The 25,071-nt window shown below is 36.5% G+C and overlaps 1 protein-coding gene across 1 annotated transcript in view; it reads right to left on the bottom strand.

Annotated features, from left to right (window-relative positions):
- The window catches only part of STK17B (serine/threonine kinase 17b), a 37,559-nt gene extending 14,627 nt beyond the window's left edge, over positions 1-22,932 (bottom strand). Inside the window, exons 1-3 of the mRNA XM_003764067.4 lie at positions 22,726-22,932; positions 5,887-6,050; positions 704-916 (exon numbers count right to left, since the gene is read on the bottom strand). Of these exons, the coding sequence (XP_003764115.1) occupies positions 704-916; positions 5,887-6,008 (335 nt within the window). The 5' untranslated portion in view covers positions 6,009-6,050; positions 22,726-22,932. The remainder of the gene's footprint in view (positions 1-703; positions 917-5,886; positions 6,051-22,725) is intronic.
- Between the last annotated feature and the right edge of the window lie 2,139 nt (positions 22,933-25,071).

The following is a 25,071-nucleotide window of genomic DNA, read 5'->3' as shown; positions in this document are numbered from 1 at the left end:
CACCCAACCTAAATAAATATACTGAGTTTTACTGACCCAGTTTTAGTCACAGTCTTATTATTAATTGATAAAGCTAAACAAGCTATTTTCTTAAGGGAATAGCTGGTCAATGAAAGGTTTAGAACGGGGACATTTTAAATTGATCATGACTGATATTTTCAATGGGTCAGTAGGACCTATTTTAAAACAAAAACAAAAATAAAAACCCCTCTCTATCTCTTGTCTACCACAAGAATTTAGATTTTCTGAATTTGTTTCAGAGACAGTTCAAAAGAATTGTTAAATTATGAAATTAACTATGAATTTATGAAATTATGAATTTAATATGAAATTAAATGAGTAATGTAAGCAAATATAACTTGATAAGGTTTAAAAAGAAATGGTTTCAAAGAAAAGTAAAGTTTTGTATTTTTAAAAAACCATAAAAAGATTAAAGAGGCAGAGATCTTAGTTGGTAGTCATTAAAGTCATGTGACTGGGTAACTTTCTTTTTTATGTAAAGAAAGTAATTCCTTGACATGGAAATCAAAGCATGTTAATTGACACATAATTTTTAAGGTGAAATATAATTTTAGCAACTAGTTAAAAGCACTACATGATTGTTTTGAAAATATTTGTGTCTTTGCTTTTGGTGCATCACAAAAAGAAACTCTATTGATCAATTATGACTTTATAGCACACAATTGATAAAGTGCATACTTACTACTCCAATACCAGAATGATTTCATTTGAAGTTTCATAGACTTCATGGAGATTAATCACACGAGAACTGGACTCTGTTAATTCTAGCACAGCAATTTCATGTAGGATTTCTGCTCGACAATCTTGGCCTCTTCTTCTCTTCTTTAGAAATTTAGCAGCATATTCTTGGTCAGTGGATTTTGAAATACATTGTCTGACCACAGCAAACTTTCCTCTGAAAAAGGAAGAATATAATTATGTTTTTTAAATCAAAAAGCCAGATACAGAGTAACTCATCTAAGACCATCAAGATTTTTTTTTTAAGTTTTGTTGAGATAATCAGAGTTAAATGATTTATCCAGCTATTAAGTATCAAGCATCTGAGGCTGAATTTGAACTCAGGTCGTCCTGATTCCAGGACGGTATTCTGTCCAATGGATGAAACAATAAGCTAACAAATATGTGCAATCAAGCTATATACATGATAAATAAGAAATAATTCAGAAAACACTAGAAAGAAAAAGTTTTGGGAAAGGCTTCCTATAGATGTTGAAATTTTAATTGAAACTTTAAAAATAAATGGGGAAATTGAGGTAACACAAAAAAAGAAGATATTAAAAACTATCTTAACAAAAGAATCACATTCTCATATATATGATACATAATGTCTGACCAAGATAATAAAGATATTAAAAAAGTTAAAGTATCCTTTAAAAAATAGTAAGAATTTGTAATAACAATTATGATCTTAGGGCTGCATTGTAATGTCATGAATTATCAGAATCAGGAAAGAAAAAAAACAGGATTAATATTCTTAAAAATTAAATATGAGTAATAATGATGATGGTGATATAGCTAACATTTGATAGTACTTACAATATGCCAGACATGAGTTATCATCTCATTTTAATCCTCACAACAACCCTAAAAAGTAGCTGTTATTATCTCCATTTTACAGATTAGGATATTGAGGCAAACAGAAGTGAAGTGACTTGCCCAGAAGTGTCCGAGGACACAGTTGAACTCAAGTCTTCCTAACTCCAAACCTGGTGCTTGTTCACTGAACCACAAAGCTGCCTCAAGTAAATAATAATTGGGCCAAGATTTTAATACTATTCAATTAAACAAAAATTTGTTAAAGACCTACTACATGCAAGGTACCCAGGCATTAGGTGTTTTACAATCACTAACCCAAAATAAGATCTTCTCTCAAAACTGTCAAATTTTTATTTGTAGATATTTACAGTTGTATATTCCAGGAAGTATTTTAAAAGACAGTATGATGAAATAATTAGAGAGCCTGCTAAGGAATCACAGAAAGACTTGAGTTCAAGTCCCAACACTGAAAAATAATGCTATTTGACCCTGAGCTAGTCACGTAAACTCTCATCCCATCAGACAATTCTAAAAGACTACATAAAATGCCAAGCTGCATCAGCATAAAGAGTCAGTTTGCTTACTGGAAGTGCCTCATACCATACCATGAGTCTAGTCTCAACCTTCTCTATTTTATAAATCAGAAGCCTGGCACCAAAACTAAAATTTTCATTTATATGCTATTATATTAGGTTACTTAAATTGCTTTAATCAATATATCAGGTAATCTATAGCCAGGAAATTAATTTTTCTTCTACTCTGAAATACTAGTCATATTTAAACAGTGTAACTGGCATCTCGTTCCTAAAAAATTATTCTATATTTAATTGCAAAATATTGGATTAAATAAAAATGAATTACAGATCTTAACTTGACATCTAAACCCCTTTTCTTAACAATTCTCAATGGCTAAATTGCTTTGCAGTTAGTGCACAGCATTCTACAATACACAATCAAATTTGAAAGATTAAAAAAAAAAAAACCCACAAAGGAAGTTAACATTTATTTCTGAATCTGCCTCACCCTTCCAACCACAAGAAGTTCTAAGAAAACTTACTTCAGTTTAAGAAAGAAAAAACCTTAAACTTTACCTAACATATTCTAAAAAAGAGGAACAACTAAAGTTTCTTGAGACTACTCAAAATTTTACTAGTAACTTGTGAATGTTTTCCTTCAGTTTACTTAAGTTATGGTGGGGTTTTTTTTTTCTGAAATACTTTGTGGGAATGAAAAACAGATGAATGGAAAGCTTTATCATGCATCATCCATTAAATCTGTATGTGTCTGCACTTTAAAACGTGCAAAAATACTAACTGCAACAAGATCCTAATTTCTATTTCCCAGACCCATAAGCCAACTGAACTTGGTAAACAAATTCCAACAATATTTTAAAAGTTTAAAAAAGGAGAAGTGTCTGTAGTTTCAATTCATCAGTGTCAAAAACAAATCGGTATTCATTTTATGAATTATTACCCTATTCTAACTAAATGACAAGATTGTTTTTTTCTTTTTGTGAGAGGGGGAGAATGAGTTAATACAATGGAGAAGTTAAGCACTTTCCATCTTTTTATTAAACAAGTACCTTAGAACTATACAAGTATACTTACTACACATTTAGCTTAAACCAATGATTTTTCATTTCTAAAATTGCCTCATTTGCAAAAACAAACAAAAACACCTTTAACATTAATGGTTCAATCATATATTATCACGGTTAAGTACTCTAAATCTCTCAAACTGTCAAAATGTTCTAAAGTTCCTAATCCTTTCTCCTGTGCCATTGATACTACCCCTTTATTCCAATTTTCACCTTCCACTTCTTTTTCCTAGATCTCCATCTCTTATAGGTCTACTATGTGCTGAAAAACAAAACTGTCCCATAAACTATCTACCCCTTCATGCCAGCAGACTATTTATGACCTGTCAATGCCAAAGCTACTCTTGATCCAACACAGAAGTTCCTCACTATCCATTTGCAACATGCAACTCCTTGCAATCTGCTTCCTAAACCTACTGAAACTTCTGTCTGATAATATTCCTAATCTCTCCAAATCTCATGACCTCTTCTTAATCTGAAAATCATCCATCCTCCTTATATTGTATCTTTATAGGATTTGTCACTGCTAACTATACTCTCCCTGATATGATCTTTGCTTATTTTACTTAATAAAAAGTTCCTAGCCTTTTTTCATCATCAGTCTCACACAAAAATAATTAGAGATGAAGGAATCTTAGAAATCACTAAATTTAAACTCAACATATACAGATGAGGGAACATCATCTATAAGATCTGCAAAGACTTGAGCATTGTGTTCCACCCAAGAAGGCTGAGCCAGGACCAGAATTCAAGCAGCCAAGCTTAATCAATGACCTTTTCCTTCTAGGTCTCCTTTACTGGCTTCTCTTTTCAACCCATTAAAAGTTTGTTTCCCTGAGCTTTTATCCCCTTGTCTTTGTCTAAGCTCTCTCCCTAGACCAAATTTACAAATATCTGCTAGATATCTCCACCTTAATATTCTGCTAGCACATACAATTCAACATATTGTCAAACTGAAACTATCAGTTGTTAAACACTTATGAACAAACTCCTGATGTTAACTCCTTTAATTTCACTTCATATGTTCTATTAGTTGTCAAAGATCCATTCACTCTACCTTGCAATATTATTCTCTTCCTTCCTACTTTTACTGCCTAGTACAGATCTTCATTGGTGAACAGGTTAAACAGCACAAAGCCAAACAAAAATCTATAGGGTACTCCACTGAAGACCTCTTTCTAAAGAGACAAAAATTGACTACTCATTAGGTCCTGCTATTCAACCAGTTCCTAATTCTTTTCAGGGTCATTTCTCTAATCCTTTTCAACATTAGTATAATGAAAAGCTTTCTTAAATGCTTTGCTAAAATTTATATCAGTCTGGTAACAAGAAAGGAAATGTTAGTTTGGCAAAAGTTGTTCTAGATGTCACCTTATGTTATAATTAGTGCTTTCTTTCTAGATGATATTCAGGAACTAGTCCTTTAATGGCACGTACTAGAATGTTTCCACTAAGCAAAGTCCAACTTGCTGGCCTGTCTTCTAAGCCCAACTCATTGTATGTCAAGGTGATGTGGGCGGTTCTGCCATTCCACAATCCTTCTTATGAATTCCACAATCTTTCATGGATCACAGATTATGACTTGGTAATCACATCTGCCAACATTTCAGAACTCTTTATGATATTCTTCACCTGGGACTGGTGATTTGAACTTATCAAGGGCAGTTAATTGCTTTTTTATTTTCTTCCTACTTATCTTGAATTTAACTCCCTATCAGCCATTTTATTCCACTATTTTCAGACCAAAAATAATTTTCCTTAATGAGAAAACAAAAGAAAGAAAGAGCTAAGCAGTTCTGTCTTTTATTTATCATCTGCTACCATCATCTTGTTTATTGTAAGTCTCAAATCTTCTCCTTTCTGTGATCCTTCTTCTTTGCCCATTACAGGTAACAAAAAATAAAATGCACAAAAACAAGCCCTCACATACTACTAAAGGTGAGTCAATATTTGTTAACATAAATAAAAGATTATTTTTTATGTTCCTTTTTTTCAACTAACTACAATGAGCTAGGTCTACTTCCTGGGATAACAGACAAACAGTATCCTTTAAATGCCCTTGTCTGCACTTTTTTATGACTCAAAGATGTACAGTTGTTTTGGGATCTATAACCTGATTATAGGACTCTATTCAGAGATACTATTGCACAAGTAGATAAATAGCAAAGGTCATGACTTTAGTCATTAAGAATCTGGTTATCTTCTCCATTGTAAGGGTTAGAGGCAAAGTGTCCATCAAGATTTGGGAAATCCACATAAAGATTTTTGGTCATCTCTTCATGCCAGAGAAAAAGTCTGAATTATTATGGTATTATGAGATAAAAATGTTGATATTATACAATATTATATTTATATTTTATGCATTTTTGAGTTTCTAAACTCTGTGCCATCTGTTGACCTTTGTGTGTCTTTTGTAGTTTCCACAAAACTTCCCAAAAAATTCCATTTAATTTTTTTATGCCGACCTGAAATATAGCAAAACCAAAATGGGAAAAATCGCACTGTAGAAGATATAACTGTATTCCTCCTTCATAGCAAATCAGAAAAACAAATTCTGTAATTCGCCACAACAATTAATGTTTATGAGTGTTCTTTTAAAACATTTCCTTTTTAAAAGGGAAAAAAAAAGCCAAACCAAGCCAAACAAAAATAATTAGAAAAACAATCCCATTCCAGCATTTTATTTAACTGAATGATACTACTTTCTGATACCCATGAAGTAATTTTCTTACCTGCCCAGCTCCTTAGATGTGAGCATGTAAAAATTGTGAAAATTTTCTGTTTTTATTGGAGTTTGGATAGCTGTAGACAGCATGCCTGAGAGGCTCCGGCAATCAAATCTTCTTCTAGACATAACTGAATAGAAAGATATTCTTCTCTAGTTGCTGATTTTCACCTGTAAAAAAAATAGAACATGCTAATTTAGATGTAATTAAAATATATGATGGTATCTCACAGAAACAGGATATGAATTATTGTATAGTCTCAAATATAGTCATAAGATATGAGAGGAAAAAAATGAGGAGACAGATAATATGAGCTATCGCCTTTTCAGCCCACAGGATTTTTTTTTAAGTATACTTATAAACTCAATTAGCTTTATTCATTTTCAGAACATAGCTAAATAAAATTTTTTAAAATCCTTCTACCTATCTTAATTAACCCAAGCCTCTCACTTTACACAGGAGGAAACTAAAGTACAGTAAGATTAAGTGAATTGTTCAGGGTCTCATAAGCAGTAATTGAGCTGATATATGAACCCGGGCCTTCTGAATCTAGACCCAGCACTTTCTGCTATGCCACTAAAATTTCCTCTTTCAACTCACTATGATGCTAGAACTCTAATTTAAACTAAATAACACTGAGCTTCATGTTTCAACCTGAGGAAAGATGGAAGTGAAAATTAAATGGCAAGAGGTCATTTTTTTTTGGTATATGCAACCACACATTGTATGCATTGTATTCACTAGTAGATCCCACTACTTTTAAATTATTGAATTAACTTATATGAAGAAACTTAACTTATATGACTTCTGCCACCTAAGTCCTTCTCACTAGCTTAGGCCCATCACTATCACCTAGATTATTACAGCACACATGCTTTCTGGCTTTCCTGGCCTCTTCTCCCCTCCTTCCCATCCTATCCATAGCTGCTAGCCATTTTCCTTGAGCTCGGACCTGACTTGGCCACTCCTCCACTCAACAAATTCCCATGTATCCCTATAATCCCTAGAATAAAATATAAATTACTCTGTTTTTTGAAGCCCTTTACAGTATGGCTCCAACATGTCTTTCCAGCCTCACTGATAACACTTCCACTTCCCCCACAATCTCTATGGACCCTAACAAATCAGCCTTTGCTCTATTCCTCACACGTGGAATGCATTTCTGAATGCTCTGTCTTCAATTCTACTTCATGGAGTCCCTTCCCACACTTCATTCAATATGTACTTCATGGATGAGGAAAAAAAATAAAGTAAAAAGTGTTCGGCAGAGAACAAAAGAAAACTAACAAGGAAGCAAAGAAAAGCTGGGTAGCTTTGAAAATAATGTGTAGTTTTTATTATATAGATTTTCTTGAAATGGAAATTGTTGTTTTATATTAAATCCTCTCATGATTTGCTATATATGTGGCAATGGATTTTTTTTTATTTTGTACATAAATGTAATTTTTTAAAAATTTACATGAAGTTGCACTTTATACACTATCTTTTCTTCTTATTGTTTTTTGCTGAGGCAACTGGGGTTAAGTGACTTGCCCATGGTCATACAGCTAGAAAGTGTTAAGTGTCTGAGGCTGGATTTGAATTCAGGTCCTCCTGAGTCCTCCTGATACTCTTATACCATCTAGTTGCTTCTATGCACTATCTTCTACGAGTCTTCCATTGTTATTGTCTTCCCTTCTTAACTATTAAGCGGTATCTGGTAAGTAGATATTCTTCTTTATATGTTTTCCCTTAAAGAATACAAGTTCCTTGAGAGCAAGAATTACTTATTTTTGGTCTTTGTATTGTCAGTGCCTACAGGCATAGTGCCTGACATTAATGGGTGCTTAAGAAATGCTTATTGATTATAGCATGGGATTCAGTATACTGGACATGTGTTACATTTACATTTTTTTTCATTTCTCAGAAATTACAACTCCTCAGACTCCTCCTCTTCCTTTAGGGGTGTCTGGGGCAAATATATCTGAGTCCTCAAAGTGTCTGTAATATGACAAAAAATTTTCTGACTATCACTATATCAGAAATCTACGTTAGTCTGTGAATGATGTCAACTCAGACTTCATCTGTAGCAGAATACTGTCTTCATCCTCCCTCTCTGAAATCCAACTCACTTGCATGTCATGACATCACCATGACATTTTACTGATGCCAAGGTCCTTTGAGAGAACGAAGGACAAGCAATAACAATTTATTTACTGTCTCCCGTGGTAAGAGCAACTTTGTAATACCAACTCCTGCCACGATGTACAATAAGGCAGAGGAAAAAAAAACAAACAAACAGCACATCTTGGGATGCTTTTCTAGTTGCTCTGAATACCGGTGCTCCAGAAATAAGGCACATTCATTCCTTCCAGAGTAGTTGGCACCTGATTCTCAACCAACTTTACCTTGAAGGGAAGGCTGTGGTATTCTATTACCTACAGATGGCAGTCATAGTCCAATCTTCTCTTTGAAAACTTTAGCCAAATACTAATCCCAAATGCTAGTAAAGGGGAAATAAATATGCTATAATCTATGCTGATCCATTACTAAGATCCCTGTTATTTTTGCCAGCCATTTTGCTAACAGGATAATATTCCTATCAGCCTTTAAAGGTCATTAAATCTAACTCTTTCATTTTACTGATGAAGAAACTAAGCTCAGAGAGGCAAAGTGTCTTGCCCACCAAAGTCAAATTATAAAAAATGGCTGCACTGAAAACTTTAATTTGGGGCTCTCATCTCTCTGTCTGTCTCTGTTTCTCTTTCTCTCCCTCCCTTCCTTCCTCCCCCCCCCCACCTAACACGAGCCTGCAATACCTTTTCTTTTTTTTTTTTTAATATTTTATTATATTTTCAAGTCCTCATTCTTTCCCTCTCCACCACTAACAAAGAAAAACAAAATGTTCCCCAAATAGTCAAGCAAAACAAATTCTTACATTTGCCATGTCAAAAAAATTTGCTTTAATCTATACATGTGGGCAACATGTTTCATCATGAGTCCTCTTGAATGGTCACTGGGCTGATTGTTCTTTACAATATTGTTATTACTGTCATAATATCTGATTCTGCTCACTTTGCACCAGTTCGAACAAGTGTAAGATCTTTTAACAGTGACTTCACTAAAAGTAACTCCAGAAGACCCACAGCTGAGGCCACCCACACTTGCTCACTGGTGTTGCCCATATAAAGGAGAGGGCAGGTCTGGTCCTCCTTTTATTCATTTTAAGACAGGATGTCAGCTAAGGTTTTTCTCACTCTGGGCACATTAATCATTTGGAGGGGAAAACCAGAAACTGCCACTGAGCATTATATCTAGATAAGATCTTGATCTCTTTGAAGCAGATAAATGTTTTGTGGTCCAATAAGAGAGGGACCTGGTGCTTAATTAGCAGTTCCCAGTTGATCTCAATGTAAATGAAAGTCAAAAAGCAACAGTTTGGTTTTAACATGGAAAAACTGATTGGTTTACGATCAGAAAAGGAGAACAAGTCAGTATGTGGCCACTTTATTTAATTCTATGCAGAATAAATCACAAGAAATGCCAGGCTAGATAAATCCAAAAGTCAGAATGAAGGTTGCCTGGAGAAATATCAATAATCTCAGATATGCACTCCAGTGGAAGAAAGTGAAGAATTCTAAGGTCCTTGGTTTGTTGTCCCTGGGCCAGGGTTGTGCTGCTTCTGGGATTCTGTGCTGGGCTTCCACCCTAGTTCCACAGACCTTTTCTGCTGACCCTCCCAAGTCATCTTTGGTGTTTCTGGGGTGAGACAGAAACCACCAATACTGCCACTGATACAGAGGTCCCTTTGCTGGCATGGGGCCGGGGCGGAGGGGGAGGGAGGGGAAGGTAGTGTAACCTGAAATGGGACTGCAAGCTGCACTCTCCTACCCTGCTGTCACAGACCTTTTCTGCTAAACCTTTTAAGTTGCCTTTAGCTATAAAATGTTCTACTCTGTCTTTTTGGATGTTTTGACCCTCTAAAATTTGTTTGGGAGAGAAGTTGGGTAACTTCCTGCCTTTACTTTGCCACCATGACTCTACCCCAGCAAGAAGAATTAAGAACCAACTTGATGAGGGTGAAAGAGTAAAGTGTAAAATCCGATTTGAAATTTAACATCAAAAAACCTAATTCTTGGCAACTGGGCCCATCACTCTATGGCAAAAAGAGGGAGAAGAAATGCAAGCAGTGGCAGATTTCATATTTTTCAGTTGAAAAATCATTGCCAGAAAAACTGGCAATCTAAATGGCACACTAAAAAGCAGACATCACCCTGTTGGCGGCAAGATCTGCATAGTCAAAGCTATAGTTCTTCCAGTAGCACTCACTGTGAGAACTGAAATTATAAAGATAGCTGAGCACTACAGAACAGATGCTTTTAAACTGCGGTGCTAGAGAAGACTTCTGAAAGGCCTTTGGACAGCAAAGAGACTAAATGAGTCAATATTTAAAGAAATTAATTCAGGCTACTACTCGTCAAATACTGAAGCTAAAACTTAAATTTTTTTTATCCATTTAATGAGAAGACAGGACTCGTTAGAAAAGACCTTGATGTTGGAAAAGATTGAAGGCAAAGGGAAAAGGGAATGGCAGAGGAGTAGATGGATGGATAGTGTCATGGAAACAATGAACATCAACTTGGACAGATTTCAAGAGATAGTGGAGGATAGAAAGGTCTGGTGTATTATGGTCTATGGGGTCATGAAGAGTCAGACACAATTTTAAAAAAAAGTATCAATTTCAAGCCACCAAAGTCAGCAACCGTGAATAATATTTGTTCAGAAGGTGTTCAGCAACTAGCTCTGACCCTCTTTTTCTAATAAACAGCAAGTGCCCTTGATGCTACTCTAAAAAATTCTATCCCAAAATTCATGTGAAGGATATCGTCAGTCCTGAAAACCATGAAATGTATTGTCTATAGAAGTTCTGAAACTGCCTGGGCTTTACTTCCTCTTGCTGGAAGATAATAGTCTGGTCATTTCGAGTCTATCCTGCAGTGGTTAACTGGATCAAGTTAAAGACATACGTCTTTGTTTTTCCAGTATGAGCCAAGGGGAATCCAAATATATCAGTGAATCCTTTTTAAACCTACCTAATGATCTTCTGGCCAGGCTAAGAGAAAATGGTATCTAGAGGGTGATATATTCATTGAGCAGAAGCACTCATGTGAATCACAGTAGAAAGTGATAGGTGCATTAAACAGAAGATCTTAAGGAGGTGTTCATAATGCAAAACCCCATTCAAAAAGTTGTTTCACTACTCCCTGACTAATTTTAAGAAGATGATATGCCCCTTCATAGGTTCAGATGGTATAAATGTCCACTACTTGAATTCTAATCAAAATACCCACAATCATTGGGAAAAGAGCACCTACAAATGGGAAAATTAATTTAGTTATTAGTAAAATGGTAGAGGGACACTTCTCTTCTAAAGGTGGGGGGTGAAGATATGTATTAACAACCAGAAGTTGAATGCTTAACCTTCGTTTGCATGCATTCTCACTGTTGGGTTATGCAGTGGATTAGAATGCTAAACCTGGAGTCAAAAAGTCTTTTTTCTGCATTCAAACCTGATCTCAGACACTTTCTAATTGTATGATCCTAGACAAGACATTAAACACTATTTGCTTCAGTTTCCTCACTTGTACAATGTGCTAGAGAAGGAAATGGCAAACCACTCTGATATCGTTGCCAAGAAAACCCCAAGTGAGGTCACAAAGAATCATACACAACTCAATATTCTAACAGTTGTCTGTGTTTCCTAGTCACTTAACACTAAATCCTACCAGAAAGGATGAACCAATTTTGAAGTCTAAGGGACAATTATAAGCACAGTATAGAGGAACTAGTCCATGTATTGGATGTTTAAGATCCCTCACAAGGCTTGTCTTTTCAGTGTGACTTCCTTCCAACCTCCATTTAAGAACTGTGATAATTGGGGGCAGCTAGGTGGCACAGTGGATGGAGCACCAGCTTTGAAGTCAGGAGTACCTCGAGTTCAAATCCAGTCTCACTTAACACTATCTGTGTGATCCTGGGCAAGTCACTTAACCCCAATTGCTTCAGCCCGCCCCGCCCCCAAAAGTGACAATTCCTGAAGTGGAAGCCTTTAATATGGAAAGGTAGTTCTTGCTTAGAAAATAAAAAAAATCACACTAGTCTGAATTCCAACCAATGCTGGGATCATCTCAGTGACCATAGCCTAGATACCACTTTGAATAGTTATGTTTATATTCCTCAAAATGAAGTGTCCCATAAAACCTTCTGCCTTCCCTACCAGCAAAAGTTTCATACCATGCCAACAGTACCCCTGGGATATCAACTCTCTCTTTTCTCTGGTCTAGACATATGTGGAGGAGCTAATCCCTATTCTTGATCAAAATGCCCCAAATCAAGCAATTCCCAAGTGTCTTCCCCCTCTGTTCCTGTTCTACGTCTTGTCAGACTTGACTCCTCTAATCAGAAACTCTTACCTAATTTATAATTATTAAATAAGCATTTAATAAATATTAGTAAAATTCTCAGAACTTTCTCTAAATAGAAAGTTCCTTGTTTTCTCTGTTCAGTCAAGTGGCCAGGGACCAAAATTAAAGTTTATGATGAACCAGGAATCCCCATTCGCTTCCAGCTGAACAGATTCCGTTCTCTTTTATCTTCTACTGCTCTTCTATGTTTCCAAGCACAAGACCATTCTCTTGTTCAACCAAATGCTGAACTAAAAGTTTAGTTCAGTTTAGATATTTAATCAACCAGATCCATAAGCACCAATTCTTTAATTCTTCACTTAATTCTTCTCTAAATATCTTAATCCAAATATATCTTTGTGACCCCAAATAGTTCATGGACTAATAGCAATGAGCTTCTGAGTCATTTTCTTAACATTATGATTCCAATGTGAGTATTCAAACATGGCTAAGAACCTGCTCTTTAAGCAGCTATATCTATTAACAACTGACTTCCTTTTTTCATGGAGGAATTGCTTAATCATTCAGTTCTTCCTACTTTCCTCACTGCAAAATTACTTGAAGTATTAGGAAGATGCAGAACTGAGTTTTCAAAAAGGACTTCAAACTGGTCAAGTAAAACCAGTGTGTACTCCAGCTGCTCCTTAAAACATGTCCTGCACCAAGTGTAGTTTAGGGATAGGCATGAGGCCTGACAGAGTTTTCAGCAGTGAAGGAGCTGCCAAAACTATATGATTTGGCCAGCTCTTGTTGATTCTAGGGGTCCTCAAACTACGGCCCGCGGGCAGATGCAGCAGCTGAGGATGATTATTCCCCCTCACCCGGGGCTATGAAGTTTCTTTATTTAAAGGCTCACAAAAAAAAGTTTTTGTTTTTACTATAATCCGGCCCTCCAGCAGTCTGAGGGACAGTGAACTAGCCCTCTATTTAAAAAGTTTGAGGACCCCTGAATTCTAAGCTGTCACTACTTAAAACTCCCGTAGCTATTGTTCGTAAGCCAGTGAACTATTTTCACCAGGTAAAGAGCACATCCATACTACTTAAAGAATTATTAAATGTGGACTTCAAATACCTATGGGGTGATGGAATTTTCAGATTATCTTATCCAAAATATAGCCAAAACTCTCTCTGTGAATGACCTTATCACCACAGATTCAACTTTATCAGAAACCCAAAGAAGGGAAGACATAGACAAGATACAGCTTCACTTTTGGTGTGTGCAATGGGGACAAGACACAGATGCATTATCATCTGGAAAATTTAGAAAGTTTAGTCAATGCAGCTATGACTTTCCCAAGTCCCTGAGGCTTACCTGGCTTGGACTCTCAACCTGGATACAAGTGAAACCATTAGTGAAAAAGTTCTTAAATAGGGGTCTGCTAAATTTTTTTAATTTTCAAATTGTATTAGAAAATAATTTGGTTTCCTTTGTAAACCTATTTTATTATGCATTTAAAAAAAACATGTTCTAAGGAATGCAAAGGCTTTAGAAGACAGCCAAAGGGGCTCATGACACACAAGATTAAAAACCCCTGACCTAGTGGTACTCACTTGCTTGTGGTTAGTCTAATTATTCAACAAACATAGTCATCATTCTTTTTTAACCTGATATCTCAGCTACCTACACATCACCACACATTCTGCTTCTCCTATCCCACCCCACCTCTATGCTATTTTGGCAATGGTGATACAAATGAAATATATTTGTCGTCTTCCACTGCCAATGTGCAAAATGACACTAAGAAGTAATATCCTTTTATAAACTAGGCCACAGACTAAATGGAACTATCTCTGGACCCACAGGGGAAAAGTTTTAGTGATATTCTGAGCAAGAGTAACCTAGAACAGAAGTCTCCCTTTATTCATGCTGAGCTCCTCCTATACCATCACCCTGAGAAACACAATTTAAGGAAGGATAATTATTTTAAGCTGAAGCATTGGGGATATGCCCTGTTCCCTACTCATTGGTTATCCTTCCCCTTCTGCTGTATCTTATTTGCCTAGATATGAAAACTAGGGCAATAGGAGCAATCTTATGGTATACTTTACATATTATAAGTATAAATTCAGATAAAACAATGTAGAGAAAATAATATTGAACTCAAGAGTCAGAACATAAAATCCCAGCTCCATCATTTACTATTTGAGTGATTTTAGCAAGTCACTCTTATTTTCTGGGACTCAGTTTCTTATTTGTAAAATAAGGGAATTGAACTATATAAAATATCTTCAAAGTCTTTTGTAGCCATCAGTGTGCTGGGGCCAGCTCAAACTGTCTCCAGAGAGAGTTGAAAGTTAAATCTTCAGTTTAAGCATTTATGACTCAGAAATCAGCAAATACTACAAATCAGGGTTTGGTTTATCATTCTGTTGATTGTCCAGACTTAAAAAAGCAATGGAGAAAATGTTAATAGCACAGATTAAACTTAAAAGTGTGTAAAGCAAACATTCTGTTACTCCTTCCTCAAGCTGGGTGTTAAACATTTACCAGCAATCATTGCTTTCAGCTCTAGAACTATGTTTCTAAGAATAGCATCTGTACAATTATAGAGTACTATTTGGAAAATAAATGTGTTCTCTTCATTCTAAAACAAACAGGTATATATCTTTAACACATATATATTTGAGGATTGGCAAGGATGGAGGAGGGGAATTGCTAATCTTATAAGCCTAAACCGTCACATCATATTTAGAACCTTAAAAAGTGTGAATAAGGAAGTCCTAAATACTCAAAAAGAATTCCAGTTTTATCTTTCCCACATCTGATAAAAAATTGCTGCCTTCTTCACTGTACTAAAGTCTAGCTATATAGTAGTTCCCTTGCATGGACCCAGACAAACACATGCTAGTAAAACAGTAATATATTATTAATTGGTAAATATTTTGAAAAGCTACAGTAAAGAAAAATATATCACCAGATTTATCTGAATTTAATTATAATACTACACTAGGTACTTACATGTAAAGATGGTATCGATGGATATTGTGTTTCTATCAGGAATTTTATTTTATTTTTTTAACAGCCTTTTATTTACAGGATATATGCATGGGTAACTTTACAGCATTAACAATTGCCAAATCTCTTGTTCCAATTTTTCACTTCTTACCCCCCACCCCCTCCCCCAGATGGCAGGATGACCAGTAGATGTTAAGTACATTAAAATATAAATTAGATACACAATAAGTATACATGACCAAAACGTTATTTTGCTGTACAAAAAGAATCAGACTCTGAAATATTGTACAATTAGCTTGTGAAGGAAATCAAAAATGCATGTGGGCATAAATATAGGGATTGGGAATTCAATGTAATGGTTTTTAGTCATCTCCCAGAGTTCTTTCTCTGGGCATAGCTGGTTCAGTTCATTACTGCTCCATTAGAAATGATTTGGTTGATCTTGTTGCTGAGGATGGCCAGGTCCATCAGAACTGGTCATCATATAGTATTGTTGTTGAAGTATATAATGATCTCCTGGTCCTGCTCATTTCACTCAGCATCAGTTCTTGTAAGTCTCTCCAGGCCTTTCTATCAGGAATTTTATGTGGAAAGCGACCTATTCATAGAGGTATACTATCTAGCTTCCATTTGTCATTGTCCACGTGAAATCAGAACTAACAAACCTAATGGTTTTTAATAACTTGAACTACTGTAATAGGATTCATAGGATACTGAATTAGGATTCGTTTCCCTGCTTCAAGTCTTTCTCTTCTATTCCTAAAACAAATAAAACAGGCCTGATCATGTCACCACTCCACTTTAAAAGCTCAATGGCTCCCTAGTGCCTTGAGGTAAAAAAAAAAAACCCAAAACCTGCCGTTTGAAATTTCAAGCCCTTCACAATCTGCCTTCATTCTATTGTTTCAGATTTACTCAGTTTACATTATTACTCTCATTACACACACCACATTAGTCAAACTGTTCTACTTACATTTCCTAAATACCAAATTCCACCTCCCATCTTTGACCCTTTTCAAAAGTTGTTCCCCATCCCTATTTCCCCTACCTCCCTTTCATCACCCATGCCTGGAATGTGCTCCTCTCCTCACTTTTGCTTCTTGGTATCCCTAGATCCATTTAAGCAGGTCTCTTTATTCTCAGAAGACTGTCCCCCTTCCACATTCATCCCTTGCCCAGTAAAATTTAAGTTCTTTGAGGGTATGCTTTTTCAAACTTAGGGTCTGACTAATACATTGTTTGGTGGAATTGTGAATACATCCAGCCATTCTGGAGAACAATTTGGAACTATGCTCAAAAAGTTATCAAACTGTGCATGCCCCTTGATCTAGCAGTGTTACTTACTACTGGGCTTATATCCCAAAGAGATCTTAAAGAAGGGAAAGGGTCCTGTATGTGAAAGAATGTTTGTGGCAGCCCTCTTTGTAGTGGCTGGAAACTGGAAACTGAGTGGATGCCCATCAATTGGAGAATGGCTGAATAAATTGTGGTATATGAATATTATGGAATATGTTCTGTATGGAATTATATCTATCTATATGGAATTATGTTCTGTAAGAAATGACCAACAGGATGATTTCAGAAAGGCCTGGAGAAACTTACATGGACTGATGCTAAGTGAAATGAGCAGGACCAGGAGATTATATACTTCAACACCAGTACTATATGATGATCAATTCTGATGGACCTAGTCATCTTCAGCAATGCGATGAACTAAATCAGTTCCAATGGAGTAGGAATGAATTGAACCAGCTACATGCAGCGAAAGAACTCTGGGAAATGACTATGAACCACTACATAGAATTCCCAATCCCTCTATTTTTGTCCACCTGCATTTTTTATTTCCTTCACAGACTAATTGTACAATATTTCAGAGTCCGATTCTTTTTGTACAGCAAAATAACTGTTTGGACATGGATACTTATTTTGTATTTAATTTATAATTTAACATATTTAACATGTATTTGTCAACCTGCTATTTGGGGGAGGGGATGAGGGGAAGGAGGGGAAAAATTGGGACAAAAGGTTTTGCAATTGTCAATGCTATAAAATTACCCATACATATAACCTCTAAATAAAAAGCTATTAAAAAAAAAAAACTTAGGGTCTGATAGGTACTTAATAAAAATGCTTTTTTGAGTTGAAGTCTCTGGGGCAATGCTTGGGTAAGAATTATGCCTAACACAGGCTATAACTTATATTTTTTGGCTAAATATTTAAAAGGCCCAAAGCACATGGTAAGAAGCAACAATCAATGAATTTAAAAAATTGATTTTTCTCCTACTTTACTATTTCATTCTTTATTCTTTTCTTTTAACCAATTCTCCATATTATTCATCCATTAAAAAAGAAAATAAAAGGCAGGATAAAATTTTTATGTCCAAAACTTCCAGCAATAATAATAATATGGCCTGGTTCTCATCTGAACTACTGTTTATACATTCTGAGTTTGAAGTTAGGTGGTCAGAAACTGAAATGTGTATCAAATATGACAAGCAGCTATAGTTATAGTTCTAACCCCCCCAACTCCACCCCCACCCATATGCTGAAAAGTCCCAAGAGTCCAAATCAAGAAGCTAAAGTAGTATTGTATTAAGTAAGATATTATCTGATAATTTAAGACTCCGTTAAATAAAGTAAGGACTATTTTACAATCTTATCAGGAGATCTCCATTTCTCTACATAGCACCATGCCGCATATAATGCCTATTCAACTTAGACCATCAATAATGGCTATTTACCATTTCTCAAAAGACCTGTAAGATTTACTGTTTCCCTTGCCCTATAAAGAAAGAAGGTTTAAGTACTATTACTCTCCTTTTACAGGTGGAGAAACTAAGGCTCAGAGCTAAAGCATCTTGTCCATGGTCATACTACGACTAGTGTTGAAACTAAACTCCCAAACTTCTGAGTTTAAACTTCAATGCTCTTTCTGCAATAATAGGATTATTCATCCTATTGAGGGGCTACTATATACTTTTGCTAGTTTGCTAGTCTCAATGTGAACAGTATAAAAAGCAAAAGAGACCATTATCTGGAGTCATAGCAATGCAAAGAAACAGCATTTGAATACTACTGCCTTTTTTTTTTATAGACATAAATAGGGAGGGATCCCCTGAAAAATCTAGTTTTGGGGCAAACAATGCAGACTGGAGAACTGCTAGCCCTTGACAAGAGTAAAGGAGTTCTTTCTAAAATCTCTGTCCAATCACATATAGGAGAAGTGATCAAACAACACACACATAGGTTTGGGGTGAGGAAAAAGGAGATATTGGAAAGAGAGCTCATTGGCATTGAACCTAGGAAGAGAGAGATGAAAATATAAGCTTGGATGATTTTTTACTTCTAGGTTCTCATAAAGAAAAGGCTGTATTCCAATGCCATCTGAGCATTTTTGATCTCCTAATTTTTAAAATGCCTATACTGAGAGAAGCATAAACAGATCTAGTTCCATTGACAAACATAGGAACACTTCATTTAAATGACTACAGCTCAACCATTTTGGTAGTTAAGTGCCTCAGGACTGAAGTGCCCAGAACCAGCCTCAGCCTTGAACTCTGCCAAGAAAGTGAACCACTGTGTTTTCTTCCTGTACTTTCCCTACAAGAAACAGCATTGTAATTGTCAATCAGGATGGACAAAGGCTGAAGAATGCATAAAGGCCAAGAAATACAAAGTGTTATGAAAAATCAGATCTCCACTATAGACAATAAGTTATTCTTATTAAAAATTACAAGCATAATACTATACATTATACATTTAAGTCCATTAATTTCTGCATTAAAGAAAATAATACCATATTACTGTGGTGGGAAAAAAAACATTGCAATATTATATTACTATACATGGATGGGAGGCGGGTGGAGTGAAGGAAGAATTGGACAGCAATGAAATAAAAATATTACAATAAAAATGAGAAAATATCTATAGTCTGATTATTAAATTGATGCTGTAATTATAAAACAGCTGAGAGATATTTAGTCAAAGATGCAAAGAAATCTTCAATATTTATCAAAATCCTAGTTGAGAGGCAAGTGTGGAAGGGCTGCACCTGATAGCTCCTTAGGTGAAAAAATGCCCAGTCTAGTACATTAAAGCCTTCTCTACCCCCTCTTAATTCCAGTGTTTTCAATCTTTTAATTATTTATCTTGAATATAGTTTGCTTTGTATATACCTGTTAGAGAACAGTCTCCACATTAGACAGTAATCTCCTTGAGGGCAGAGACTATCTTCTATATCCCTAACGGCTATCAGGCACTTAATAAATGTTTATTGATTGAGATAAAGTATGTTTGTTGATTTATTGCTACATACTATGTGACTTAGAGAAAATCATTTAACCTCTTGGTGCATGGAATAATTTTCTAAGACTAAAATGAATTACAGATCTACATCAGTAAATAGAACTGGCATACTAGAGTTTACAAAAAAAAATCTGAAAAAGTATAGATCGGGACAATTCCTCCCTCAATTAACAACTGCTCACTTGACTAACAGATGAAAAACAAATACATAATTATTCAATTAATGTTTTTAAACTTTGGGTGGTTAAGATCATCTTGACAATAACATCATTTAACCACAGTACATTACTATCATCTTGACAATATCATTTAACTACAGTACATTACATTATTAACTAATAAAGGAAGTAAAATTAAACTATCAATTTATCTAGGTAAGTGTAAACACTTGTTGAAAACTCAGGCAACAGGAAAATTTCACACATATGGTCTACATTCAAGGTAGTAACATTTTGTCAACAATGTTGACTTAAGACATAGCCCTAAATGCACTGAAACACTTTTTAAATATCCTTGAATCTGAAAATTCCTATCAAGTCAAGATATAAGGCACACATCCTACAAAAAAAAATATGCTAAAGTTTTAATGTGTGGCAGTTTGGCTAAATATTAAGGGAATTAACGTTAGCCACTGATTTTCTTGCTTGTACAGTTTGAGACAGGAATAGAAAGATTTGGGTAAGCAAATCCATAGTCCTGGAATAATGCAGTTCTATAGTTTTAACCTTTTAACAATTATTCATTTCATATAACTGGTAAAACATTGCTGGTACAAGATTAATCATAAATTTTCTGAATGTAAATTGTCTCTTGCCACAGATCAGCAGACTTAAGATTTTTATACTATCTGGTCAATGAGTCAAATCTAGAGTTTCCTCAAAACTGATGCTGTCTTAACGGAACCATTTTAATTCACTATTTAGTCATCACACAGAAATAAAATCCAGGTCTTTGTTCCCCAAAATTAATATTCCTAAATTTTAAAAATAATATTTAAAAAAATAAATTTATGCATAACATCTGAGGGCTTCTTTTTCCCATTATGTCTTAGGTTGTCTTGAACTTTTTAGGCCCATATTTTACAAAATGAAAAAAATACCATCTGAGAAATATGAAGGAATTTTTTTAAAAGGTAAGAATGTAAAGTAAATGTGAATAATTAAGATATTAGCACCTAAAAAATAAAATCTTTTTTTTTTTGTAAAAGGCCCATCAAAATTCAACTAACTACCAGCAAGAAAGAGGAAATTGGAGACTAATTATTTCTTAAGGAGAAAGGCAATTCCACAGATATATTTTAACACTTATAAGCCAAGAAGTATTTTAAAACTCGAAAAAAATTAATAAATAAACCTTAAATGCTATACCATACTTTTTCATAACTTTCAATAACAAAGTAAATTTACTGACCTTAGCTTTAACAAAACAATGCTTTTGGACTTAGAAGTATAATGACAAATTTTAAAAGGGCTTTGAATGTTTTTATAAATGTTCATTCACTTTCCACCTTGTCCAATATTTCTTTTAATACAAGGAATCACAGTAAAATATACATTTGCAAAGATAATGACAGCTTAATAGTGTCAACTAATAGCTATCAAAGAATCAGTTTCTGCTGGAAAGGGACCTTCAAAGTCACCTAGGTCTAAGCCCTTCATTTTACAGATGAAGAAAGACCCAGAGAAGTAAAAGTCACCTAAGTGGTGGGTAACAAGAGTCTAGTTTTCAACCCACGTCCTCTTCTTCCAATTGCATGGCTCTATCCACCACACTAGGATCCTTACAAACTCTAAAATTTCATTAGCATTAAGTATATCTCATTACTTCATAAATAAAACAATAAATGTGTCATACACTCCTCTGGGTTCTGCTTTGGGAATTTTTTTTAATTTTTTTTTTGCTATCTTTACTGAAATTTACTTAAAACATTTTGCCTTTAGATATACTGGAAGAAGTTGATTTCCTTACTGAACCTCAATATACAAACTGCTGCCTCTCTTCCACTATTTATGAGAAAAAAAAAAAAAAAAAACCAACTAAGACTATCACTGTTGCCAACAAGCATATATTTAAATTTTTTTTATTTTACCTTGAATGATTCAAATGGGACATATCTGCCTAAAATGAGTGACCAAAAAAAAAAAAAAAAAAAAAAGTACATTTCTGTATATCCCTAAAAAAAAGTTACATTTTTTAAAAAAAAAAAAAAGGCCGGTTGTGGAGAAGTTTAAGGAAAGCAAACCCAGAGATCCTGACTAAACAAGAATGAGAGAAAACAAACACAGTTAAGTGAGGTCTGAGAAACCTCCAACAGGGTTGGAGCAAGAGGGGGAGTAAACTTTCATTAAATGAAAATCTGGTCCCGTCACCTTGTAACGTCTCAATCTGCACATTCATAACGTGGAGAAAAACACGGCATTATAAGTAAACAGACATGAAAACACGGACGCTAATAAACACATGACAAGCAGCAGTGAGCTTCTCGCCTAACTTTAATCTAATCTGAGAACTTCAGGAATGGAAGGGTGGCACACGGGGCAGAAAGTTTCCCACTTTAACCACACTCCTTTTCCCGCCCCCCAACCCCCTCCTCCCGGGTTGAGATACGAAGCTAGGAGGCTAGACTGGACGCTCAGGGCTTGGGAAAAGAAACGAGGGGACCGACAGGATGTAAGTGGGAGAAAAACCCCAAAAGTGAATCAATCCTTCGATTCTGTCAATGTGCTAGTACAAGTTTAACGCCCCGAAAAGGTTGGGGATTTATCCAGAGTGCACTTTTAAATTTAATCTGCATTCACATTTTCTCAAGCCTACACAATAAACAAAACCACAAACCAAGTTGTGACTTGCAGTTGGCCCGTTTTGGAGGTGTAAAAGCTCCCAAAGAAAACTTAGCGCAGCCCACCCCAAAACCTCCGCCAAAGCACGAAGGACTTGAACTTGACCCCAAGTAGCCTCCGCTTACACCGCACCACCTGTGTTCAGTCCCTAAGACTCTTCAGCCTTGCCCCGGGCCAGCCGGGAGATGCGAGGGAGGCGAAGCCCCCCAGCCGCGGGACCCCGGGGTCCTGGCAACGGGCGGCGGGGAGGGTGGGCAGGAGCACAGAACAGCGACCCTCCCTTCCTCCCTCCCACACTCACCGGCAGCTTCCCACACGCCCTGCCCCCTCGCGGGGGGATGCCCGGGTCCCGGACCAAACAGAGGGGCGCTGGGAGAAGGCCGGGGCCAGGGACTCGTCTCCTCCGTCCCTCCTGGCGGCGGCTGCTCCGGCGGCGACACTCACTAAATCTTACAGTTGAGGTTTGAAAACTTGCAGCCGCGTCCGTCCGGCAGCCCAGCTCCAGGGGCTCCGCCCCCTCCGTCCCAGCGAACCAATCAAGGTCAAGTTCAGGGGCGGAGCTGACACGTGACCCGGGAGGTCTTGGGCGAGCTGGCTGGCGGAAAACGAGGGTGCAGCCCTGTCCCAAGCTGTCCTGGGGAGTCTCGTGGCGGGCGGTGACTTGGAGACTGCGGAGACCGCAGGCTGTGTGGGGGTGGGGCAGGGCTAATTACACGCAGAGATATCTGGAAGAGAGAAAGGGGGAGAGGGAAAAAAGGGAGAAGAGAGCAGGAGAGAGATGGGCGAGAGAAAGCGAAGGGAGAAGAAGGGGAGGAAACGGGGAGCGCGCACGCAAGGCTGCTCCTTGGTACTTGCCATCAGCAGAGAAGGGCCGGGCCGAGAAGGGATGCTTAGTGTGCGAGGGGCCGAGAAGGGATGCTTAGTGTGCGAGGGCCGGATGCTCTGCGCGTCTCTCAGAGACGGGGCGAAATGACAAAAGCGTGGGGACGGGGCAGCGAGTGAGAACTCTGGGCAGCTGGGGGACAGGCCAGCAGCGCGGGGGTTTGGGGACTATAGCACTAACCTCAGTGCCCCTCCCTCTAAACGGCACGTTGGTTCTTTTTAGTTGTTTTTAACAGTTAAGGGGACCAGGAAACACTGATGATTCAGATTCTCTCAGGGAATGAAAATTGAAATAGTAAGAAAGAGGGTTTATGACTTAAAAGAGGTGTCCTAAGTAGATATAATTATATGTGGATATTTAATGTTCCGTTTGCAACAATGATAAATTATAGTAGATTATTATAAAGGTCCTTTCATATAGAGATGCTGTGAGAAGACCAGGATATGCAGCGGGGAAGAGCAGTGCTGTCAAGGCAGTGACCACGAATCCATAATACATCCATGTAAAATGGCACATATTGATGCAGTTTTAAAAGGTGTTATCGGTCTTATTGTGTTTTTATTGTGTTCTCCATCATATTTTAATATGGTTCAGGCCCCACACTGAGTTTAAAACCTCTAGGTTAGAGCACAGCACAAAGGGGCAGCAACAAAGAAGACTTTGAAGGATTTAGGGGATAAGGATTGGATCTGGTTTTATTCCTACAGGGAACTTCCAAGGGGGAAAATTCTGTCATCACTTTTTAGTCTCGTAGAATTGCCTGAAATTTTGAGATGTACGTGTTGAACAGCCATAATGGCATCAAATATAGGACTAGAACTTTCAGCGTCCTGGTTTCAAGATCCTGTCTCTTGTTCATCATATTATACTGTCCCCATACTCTGTATTTGCATATGTTTGAATAAATACTTTTCTTCCCCTTCCTGTCCCTACAGAGCCTGAGGTGGCTGTAGAATATTGCATAAACTAATTCAGTTGTATGCATATTTTTACATGTTTTTACATGTATATTTTACATGTTTTTACATGTATATATATGTACACACATATATACACACACACACACACACACACACACACATATATGTATTCAATGCTATAAAATTCCATACTGTATAACACATAGGGACTTTTCATGAAGTGATCAAACATGGAGGAACAAGTATAGAATAGGCAGTCGAAAGACATGGGTTTGAAACTTGGTTGTACTATTTATTATCTATGTAGACTTGAGCTTGCTTAAACTGCCTCGGGCATCAAGTACCACATCTGTAAAATTAAGATTTGACCCAGATAATTGCTGAAATGTTTTCCAGTTCCAGATCCGATCCTATGTATTATTTTATTGCTTTCAAATAGATCTTAATTGGTAAATATTTATTAGATGTAAATGGTCACAAGGGCCTCTTAATGGGTCTCCCTATCTCAGTCTCTTTTCCATACAGCTCCCAGTTCATCACAAATAACTGTCACTTGGCAATACATGATTCTTTTGGCCTTAGCAACCCATGGGGAAAAAATGGGATCCAGTCCTGGGCAGATTTCCTCTTCTGCTTTAGTAAAATGATTCTAAGAAATCCATAGTTTTTAGGGCACCTAATAAACATCAATTTAGTTGTTAATGTGCTAAGTATAAGATTTTTGTCTAGTGAACAATAATTGGAAAAATTAAGAGTGAAACTGAATCATAGCAATCTTGACATTCTCACTATATAGGAAACCAAAAGACAAAAGGAAATGCAAGTAAATGGAAGGAAGCTTCAC

The sequence above is a fragment of the Sarcophilus harrisii genome, chromosome 3 (genome assembly GCF_902635505.1).
Source record: "Sarcophilus harrisii chromosome 3, mSarHar1.11, whole genome shotgun sequence".
Taxonomy (NCBI): Eukaryota; Metazoa; Chordata; class Mammalia; order Dasyuromorphia; family Dasyuridae; genus Sarcophilus; species Sarcophilus harrisii.
This window is presented reverse-complemented; position numbering and strand designations above follow the sequence as displayed.